This window comes from Strix uralensis, chromosome 14, assembly GCF_047716275.1.
Source record: "Strix uralensis isolate ZFMK-TIS-50842 chromosome 14, bStrUra1, whole genome shotgun sequence".
Classification (NCBI taxonomy): Eukaryota; Metazoa; Chordata; class Aves; order Strigiformes; family Strigidae; genus Strix; species Strix uralensis.
The window spans coordinates 14,327,885-14,336,353 of NC_133985.1; the positions used below are offsets into that span (position 1 = coordinate 14,327,885).

General features: G+C 61.6%; 3 protein-coding genes across 4 annotated transcripts; 1 reads left to right on the forward strand and 2 right to left on the reverse strand.

The window, feature by feature from the left end:
* Positions 1-983: 983 nt before the first annotated feature.
* HIGD2A (HIG1 hypoxia inducible domain family member 2A) lies at positions 984-1,692 on the reverse strand. Its single transcript, XM_074883458.1, has 2 exons — positions 1,563-1,692; positions 984-1,331 (listed from the first exon to the last, which is right to left on the reverse strand). The coding sequence occupies exons 1-2, from the start codon at positions 1,675-1,677 to the stop codon at positions 1,165-1,167; spliced, it is 282 nt and encodes a 93-aa protein (XP_074739559.1). The 5' UTR covers positions 1,678-1,692; the 3' UTR covers positions 984-1,164.
* Positions 1,693-1,901: 209 nt separating this feature from the next.
* Positions 1,902-4,643, forward strand: NOP16 (NOP16 nucleolar protein). Its single transcript, XM_074883988.1, has 5 exons — positions 1,902-2,055; positions 2,209-2,323; positions 3,015-3,078; positions 3,833-3,939; positions 4,204-4,643. The coding sequence occupies exons 1-5, from the start codon at positions 1,949-1,951 to the stop codon at positions 4,345-4,347; spliced, it is 537 nt and encodes a 178-aa protein (XP_074740089.1). The 5' UTR covers positions 1,902-1,948; the 3' UTR covers positions 4,348-4,643.
* A 272-nt stretch (positions 4,644-4,915) lies between these two features.
* ARL10 (ARF like GTPase 10) lies at positions 4,916-8,312 on the reverse strand. 2 transcript variants are annotated; one of them, XM_074883419.1, is made up of 4 exons: positions 7,531-8,312; positions 6,795-6,957; positions 6,425-6,600; positions 4,916-5,990 (listed from the first exon to the last, which is right to left on the reverse strand). In XM_074883419.1, exons 1-4 carry the CDS (start codon positions 7,714-7,716, stop codon positions 5,814-5,816), a joined length of 702 nt encoding a protein of 233 aa, XP_074739520.1. In that variant the 5' UTR covers positions 7,717-8,312; the 3' UTR covers positions 4,916-5,813. The 2 variants fall into 2 exon arrangements, with proteins under 2 accessions (XP_074739520.1, XP_074739519.1); XM_074883418.1 differs by lacking the exon at positions 7,531-8,312 and having other exon boundaries at positions 6,795-7,348.
* Positions 8,313-8,469: the final 157 nt, after the last annotated feature.

The following is an 8,469-nucleotide window of genomic DNA, read 5'->3' on the forward strand; positions in this document are numbered from 1 at the left end:
CCACAGACCAGGGAGGGCTGGGGCGCAGGCACCAACATGCAGACACCCAGAGAGCAAAGCCTGGGAACACCCCAGGCAGCTCAGCGCAAGGCGGCGTTGCAGCAGGGTTAGTGGTGTCTGTGCCCCTTTCCCCTGCAGAGACACGCTCTGCCTACAGGCAAGTACAAGCGCTGCAGCCACACAGCAAACAGAGCCTACGGCTCCATCTCCTCCTCGCTCTGCTGCCCTGACATGGGAGGGCAAAGCCTCGTTGCTCATAAAACACCCCTGGTACGATCCAAACAATCCAAAGCCAACAGTGGGACTTGGAGCTGCCCATGACAGCGTTTGTCATGACACAGGCAGCGCAGCTCCCTCTGGGAAGAGGGCACTTGCTCAGCAGCCAGTTCCAGCTCCCAGGAAGCAGCGAGCTGCACAGGAACTGACTCCCCAGCAAAAGCAGCTGAAACAGCAGCGCGTCCCAGAGAACGTGGCCAGGCCCCGTTTTGGAAATGCGAGTTCCCAACTTGTTTTCACAGGGAGTTACATCTCTTCCATCCTGCTTGCATCACCACAGCTTTGAGACAGCCATGCCTGCTCCCTTTCCTTACTATGCTGTTTACTCTTCTGGCTTCTCAATGCTCTGCAATCCAGCATCAGTCAGAACCTTGCTCCAATTCACTTTATTACTCACCAGTTGCAACTGAACAGATTACACATTCTCCCCAAACAACTCACCCACTGCTTATGAACTCTGTCCTGCCAAGATCAAGCCATAAACAGAGCTGTTCCTTCCTACCTGGGCAGCTCATTTCTCAAATGTTGGTGCACCGCCTGACCAAAGCCACACCTCAGTGCAGACCACAACCCACAACTTTAACAGATTGTGACAGCACCAAGCAGGGACAAGAGGTCTGACAGGGGTGGAGAGTCTTAGTGAGACGCAACCTCCAGTGTTGCAGGAGGATAAGCACTCAGGGAATCAAAAAATGGCACAGCCCATATTTCAGGTTAATCACAGAGGTGTATTAGCTGCATTTCCAGTGCTCTGGAACACAGAGGCTCTCTGACACTGGCTCCACAGGCATCACAAATGTCTCTCAGAAAAGCCAGAATCCATCCTGCCAGCTGGGGCACAGGCTGGCAGGCGCACACCCGCGGCCGCAGCTTCCCTCTTGCCTGATCTCACTTTCTAGATTTCATGGCTGTGACCACCATGCCTCCCAGGAGGGCCGCGATGGTGAAGCCCTGGGCCAGGATACGTGCCCGCATCATCAGCTGAGAGTGACGGGTGTTGCCTCTCTGGAAGCTGATCAGTCCGTAGGTCAGGACGCCGACAGTGCAGAGGCAGCCTGTGGAGAAAGACAGAAGGACGGCTCAGGGGAGCAGGGCAGGGTCTGAGAGGACGAGCTCATGCCTCCTTCCCGCCTCCCCCCACACCTGAGCGCTGTTAGACACACAGGAGACCTGCCTCCCCTGGGGGCAGCCCCTTGAGGGTGGGCTCCAGAGGGACCGACCCACGGCTCACGGCCCTCCCCCGTCACCAGCCTCCACCGCCCTAGCCCTTCGCCCTCCCCGCTTACCGAGGGGCACTAGGGGGTTCTCGCGGGTCTTGCGCAGGAACTTGTCCCCGAAGCCCTCCTGGCTGAACACCGGCAGCGGGCTGGGCTCCAGCGGCGGGGGAGGCGCGGCCGCCATGACTGCAGGGAAGGTGACCACCCGCGACCCTCCCCGGCTACCGTAGCCAGGAGCCGGCGCGCGCTCCCGGCGGTCAAAGGACGCACAGCGCTCCTGGCAGGCCGCACGCTCCGCCCCTTCGCCGCGGAGCATATCGGGAGTTGTAGTCCATAGCGGGTGCCCCAGAGGGGGCGCTGCCGGCGCGGGACTACATTTCCCGTGGTGCCCCGCGGCGCGGCCCAGCCCCGCGCGGCCCGGCCCGGCGCTCGGCGGCAGCAGCGTGGGGGCCGCCATGCCGAAGGCGAAGGGGAAGAGCCGCCGGCAGAAGTATTCCTACAACCTCAACCGCAAGCGGCTCTACCGCAGCGCCCGCCGCCGCGCCGCCCCGCGCATCGCCTGGTGAGGGCCGCGGGGGTGGGCACACAGCGGGGCGCGGGCTGCGGGCAGGGCGGCCGTGTGGGGATCTGCTGAAGGTCTCGGTGGGCGCCTGGGGGACCTTGTCTGTGGGGAGGGTGAGCACAGCCCGTGATGCCGGTGCCTGTCTCCGCGCAGCTCGCATATCCGCCATGCCTGGGACCCGACCAAGTCGGTGGCGCAGAATCTGGCCGAGATGGGCCTGGCCGAGGATCCCAACAAGGCCGTCCCCATCCCCAGGAAGAAGCTGCTGGTAAGTGCGGCCGTGGCCGACGAGGAAGGGTAAGGGGGGCTCGGCTGGGGCTGCTCCTTTGTGGGGGGTGGAAGGTCAGGCCTCCCCCTGGACACGCAGCCGGGCTTGGGGAAAAGCAGCGTGGAGAGCAGCCTGCCTTGGAGTGCAGGTCTGGATCAGTCTCTGTAGGTGGATGAGTTTCTTATCTTTATTAATAAGCTTTTCTTGCCAAGATCCTGGAGTGAGAACAGGCTACAGTGTCACACGGAAATAATGGGCTTTGGAGCAAGTATAAATAACATCAGTCAGTCTCCTGGGACTTGCCAGAGGGAGGTGGGGTTGGGAACGCTGCAGCAAGCTGCTTCTGATAACAAAGAAAGCCTCCTGGTGTACAGCAGTGCCAGCCCGGCCTGCCTGCATCAGTGGCAATGCTTCCAGGTGAAAGGTGGCCCCACAAAATGTCACACTCATGTGAAAAACCAGCAGAGACTTGTTTGCCACTTGTCTCTCTTCACACAGTATTGCTTGGGTAATAGGCTTGCCCACGGGCTAGCCTAATGGCACAGATAAGGCTCTGTTTAAGTCAGCTGAGATTTCCTGGTCCTAGCAGCAGTTGTATAAGCAGTTTGGAGTTTTGGGAGCAACAATATGGGGACACAGCTTTCTTTTAAATGGGCTTTTGTTGAGTTGCTTTCTTTCTCATTTAACACAGGGGATGGAAGTGGAAAGCAATGGACAAGGAAAGAAAATAGTGCGGAAGCCCTACGTGGTGAACGGTCAGTGCCACTTCTGTCCTCCCCGAGAAGTGCTTCACCACCTTCAGCCCTGGCAGGTTTCCTGCTGAACTGCAGCACTGCCATTGCATTTGGGGTTCTCCCAAGGCCCTGGGGGTTACTTTGTCTCTCATCTCTGTGCTGTGCCAGGAGCAGGGAAGGGTGTTACTTCTTGTCCAGGCTTGTGGGCTTGTAGGGGAGTACCCCCCTGGCAGCAGTCAGCTGCGGGTTCCCAGCCAGGCTGGAGCTGAGCCAAGAGCCAGGATAGCAGCTCTGCTGTTCCTGTGTGTCCTCTGTCTCATGAATTTCCTTTACCCTTCTGTGCTGCCTTTTTCGCAGTATTTCTACCTGCAGTCCCAAGAGGGCTCTTAACACTCTGAAACGTGCTGGTGTGTGGCACCAGGGTGACAAGAAACTGTGGCTGCAGTACCCAGCATGTTTTAGTGGTGGGCTGGGCAGCTCTGAGCAATCTTGCTCTGCAGCCTGGGCAGAAAGGCTCCACTCTTCGTGGTGGGAGCTGGAGTTGCTGCAGTACAGGCCTGGGAGCCCGCAACCTACGCAGCAGGCTGTTGTCCTGTTTGTTTCCCTGCATGATTGTGCTGGGAAGCAGCCCTGTGTGTGTGAGCAGCTGAGCTGTGCTGCAGGAGCCACCTCCTTTCTACAGTACTGGCAGGGCTTATCTTGGGAAGAGGCTGGGGAACTCTTGAGGTGCTACTCACTTCCCTCCCCTGCTTCATGGTGTCTGTTCTCTGCCTAGAGATGGAATATGAGGCCAGTCTCCCTGAGAAGAAGTCAAACACCCTCTCACGAGACCTCATTGATTACGTGCGGTACATGATACAGAACCACGGGGAGAACTACAAGGTATGTACTGGCTGTCCCAGAGCGAGGAGCACCTGGAACAATTCACTCCTGGATCTTCTGCAGGATGGGTATCGCTAATCCTCTCTGTCCTGGATCCTGTTTTGCAATCAGCAGATTGTTAAGGGGAAGTGCTTTGAACCTTAGCCAGATCCCTGTCTGAGTCAGGCAGTGATCGCAGCCGGCCTGCGTGGGCCTTTGGAGTGTGGCTGGGCTGGTGTTTGCTCTTGGGGCCACTCCTCTGGCTTACCCTCTCCTTTGTCACAGGAAATGGCTCGAGATGAGAAGAACTACTACCAGGATACTCCCAAGCAGATAAAGAGAAAGATCAACGTGTACAAGAACTTCTATCCCGAGGAGTACAAGGATTTCGTTGCATCACTCAAGCAGGAGAAGATGGATGTGCAGTGACTGCCCTTTTTCCTAAAGTTTGCCTGCAAGTGCAGGCTTGACATGACCATTTTCTGAAGCAAGCAGGACCTGAGACAGGTGACAGTCACTCACGGGCTCGGTGCCTGCAAGCTGAGCTATGCAAAGCCTCTGGCGATGGAGGAAGGACCTTCATTAGACAGAGACAGTTATAACCAGGCATGGAAAACTCTTGGCTGTGGCTTGTGGCATTGGGACTGAATGTGCTGTGCCACTCCCTTTCTGTGTGGCAGCCAGCAATTCTTTCACCTTGTTAAAATAAATGACTTTCAAACTGGTGTGAATGTCTTGCTCGGCGCAGTCCCACTCCAGAGAGCTCCCAGTGCCAACCTGTGGGACATGGGCATCGGGTGCATGTCACCCTCTGCAGCAGCAGGGCTGGGGGCCCGTGGGGTGTGGGCAGCACTTGAGCCTTTGCTGATTTCCCTGTAGGCAGCAGAAGTTGGAGCGGGGCCACATGTTGCTTCCTTCTCCGTGAGCAACCTTCCTGCCCGCAGCCTGGGAGAGCGGGTTGGGGGCCCCTTCCCTGCCAAGGAGCTGGAGAGCAGCGCAGAGTGATCAGCCTCTTTTATTGACAAAAGGAAGCGACTGTACAAAAGGTTTCGCAGCAGAGACTGGCCGGTGCGTACTCCCTGTCCCTGATGTGCTCCCTGGCCTCCACAGTCAGTTTTCCTGCTGCCTGCAGGCAGGGCTTCCTGCGGTCCTGAGCCCAGCTCCTTCCCCTTCTCCCTGGGGCAGCTGAGAGGGAGGGAGACCAGGCAGGGGGGGAAATGCCTGCTGGGTGCTGCTCCTACCAAACAGTGTCTTTACCCCTGTTCAGGGTGAAGGGACAGTGCAGAGCTGCCTGATACCTGCCTTCATCTCCCCTAAACAGGGCTTTAAATAGTGGGGGAATTGAGAGCTGTGCTCAGCCCCAGTGAGGGACGTCCTGAGTGGGTTATTTCCACTGGTGCGCACTGTACCGGCAGGGCTGCGCCACCAGTAACTCCTCAAGTTTTTCAGGAAGGAGAGCCCATCTCCTGGGATGGCCTGTCTGTGCCAGCGGATGAGAGGGTTACCTTGCTTATTCAGCCCCATTCATTTAATATCCTGCAGGGCTGCCATGAAGCTGTGGGGCCCTGCCCTGTGCTGCACATTCCCACTCACCAGGAGGTAAGAGCTGTGCCTGTGCCTCCATCCCAAGGGAGATTTTGTCCCTGAAGTGGCGAAGGCGGCTGCCCTCTCCCCACAGCAGAGAGCAGAGCCTGCTGCTCGCGTTCCCTGAGGGCAGCTGTGCCGCAGCTCAACCCCAAACCTCATGGGGTGCAGCAAACACCCCAGGACTGTCAGCCTGCTACCAGGGAGTCTGAGCTTCAGCTGCACCCACCCAGCCACCTCCATCCTCGCACCACAGACCCCAAAGAGGAACCGTGCCGGAGGTGGGAGCCTGTCCCCCCCCCAGCATGGGTTCAGGGCTGGGAGAGCAGGGTGACCAACAGGCTCTTCACACGTAGGACGCTGGTGGCAGTGCTCAGGCTGGCCCAGGTCGCGCTGGTGGGCAGGAGGAAGAGCTCCCGCTGCTCACTGAGAGTGTGCAGGGCCAGCTCCTCCCGCAGCTCTGCCGCGCTCAGGGCATCACTCTTGTCCTGCAAGGGAGAGAGACGGCTGCTCGGGAGGGGACCAGCGCCAGGAGCCCGTCCTGCCTGTGTGGTCCTGGCAGGGATCACGCACAGGCAGGGCTGCCTCGCTCTTGCGTTGGTGTGGCTTTGGCGCAAGCTAATGGGAAGCAGCACCAGGCATGCGCTTGGTTGCCTGCCTGGGGAATGTATTTCCCTTTGGGGATTTTGCACACTGTTACTGGGGTGCTCTCCTAAAACTCGTTAACTGTCACACTGGTAATGGCAGCCAACGCCGCCTGTTGAAGACTGAAGAAGACAGGCCCTGAGAAATCAGATTTTGCAAGAGCTGGCAGATTCTGGGCATTAGGATTTCCCCTCGGGGCTCTGGGGACGGACAGTTTCGCTGGAAACAGCCCCGGGAGCAGCTGTGGGGTCAGGCGGGCAGACAGACGGACACCCACCTGCTTGTTGGCCAGCACGACCAGGGGCAGCCGGGGCTCCGCGGCCAGCAGTGTGTGCAGCTCCTGGCGCGCCGTCAGCAGGCGCGACCTGTCCACCGAGTCCACCACGAACACCAGCACGTGGGCCTGGCTCAGGTAGTGGGGCCAGTACGCTCGCAGGTTCTGGCTGCCACCCACTGCGGGAGACGGGCAGGATCAGGCACTGGTATGGGGAGGAGCGGGGCTGCCGCCTCCCCGTAGCACCCCAGGGAGACAGAACTCCCATCACCTGGGATGCTCTGCACCCCAGCCTGGTGCCGGCAGGCGGGGGGACCCTCCAGGCTGTACAGACCCAGCCCCAGGGGACACGGCGGGGCCAGGCCAGCCTTACCCTCCAGCAGGTCCATCTCCAGCCCCTCGACGTAGAGCTGAGCAGAGTTGAAGCTGCGGGTGGGTGCGATGTGCTCCCTGGCCGTCTGGCTGCAGATGTAGTGCAGGACGCTGCTCTTCCCGGCCCCGTCCAGCCCCAGCACCAGCACCTGCCGCCAGTCCAGCTGTGGGGTGCCACAGGGAGTGGGGTGGGGGGGGGCCGGTCCCAGGACCCACAGCCCGATGCTCAGGCAGCTGGTTGAGGGACCAGCCGGCAGCAAGGAGTCCTTGCCAGCCCCCCCAGCCTCTGCACACCCATCTCCAACCCAGTGGGCTCCAGGGGTGGTCCAGACTGGGGACCCCTTCCCAGCAGGATGGGCTGCAGGAGGGTCCCCAAGGGCCATCACCCTGCAGAATATCCTGGAAAACCCAGGCTGACCGGCTCGGGGATCCCGGTGTGAGATCCCAAGGGCATTCTGACCCTGTGCCCCCTTCCCCAGCCCCACGTGCTCAGAGGGATCCCACTGGCCACCCAGAGCCCTCCCCAGCCTGGTGATCACCGGGGCGATCCCGACTCCCTGCTCCTACCCCAGCTTCACGGTTTCCGGGGTGTGAGGAACCCGGAGGGATCCCGGCCCCCCTGACCCGTCCTCGGTAGGGGGCTCCCGGTATAGGGGATCCCGGGGAGATCCCGACCTTGTGTCCTTCCCGCCCCGCGATGGGCCGGGGGTCCCGGCGAGGGTCTGTCCCCTCCTTACCGCGTCGCCGGGGGGAGCTCGGTTCCGCAGCTCCTGCAGCTCCCGCTCCCACCAGTCACTCCAGCCGATGCCGGTGCCGATGCCGCGGAAATAGATCTTCCAGGCGATGAAGAGGAGGGAGCCGAAGGCGGCCACGGCGGCCCCCAGGGCCAGCGTCAGGTCTCGGAGGGCGCCGGGCGGAGCCATGCGGCACTCGCAGCGGCACCGGCACCGGCACCGGCACCGGCAGCACGCGGCCGCCACGCAGCTGTGCCCCCCCCTCCGCCAGCTGTGCCCGCGGGCCGGGAGCCAGCTGTGCCCGCCCCTGACGTCACGGCCACGCTTAAAGGGGCCGCTCCGACCCCAGGGGAGAAGGAGGGATGGATGGATGGATGGATATGAAGAAATATGAAGAAATGGTGGGGAGAAGAAGGGGGGAGGGAGGCCGTCCAGTGTGCTGACACGTGAGCCGCCCCCAGGCCCCACACCCAGCACAACAGGCCCAGCGGTTGCACCCGCTGCCCACGGGACACCTTAGTCCTCCGTCCTCCCCGGTGGCGCAACGCGTCCCTGCCCCGCGCCAGGGGCTGCGGGACCTTCCTTGGAGCCACCATGCCCGCCCCCCGCGGCCCTCGGGGCGGTTGCAGAAGGGCAGCAAGGGACCCCCAGCCCCGCTGTGGGGCCATGGGTGGGCTGGGCACCCCTCGGGCAGGGCCGCACGTTCTGTCGGCAGAGCCGGTGCGCGGTCGGGCAGGGGATGGGAGCGGGCAGGAGCAGGCGGCGGGTGTGCGGTGCCAGGGCGGGCAGCGGCGGGCAGCGAGGTCCGGCAGGGACGGGCAGCCATGCCCACCCCAAGCCCCGCCCTCCGGGCCCGCCCCCTCCGGTCGACCCCGCCCCCTCAGCGTGGCCCCACCCCCCGGCCCGAACCACACCTCCCGGCGTGCCCCGCGCGCCGCCACC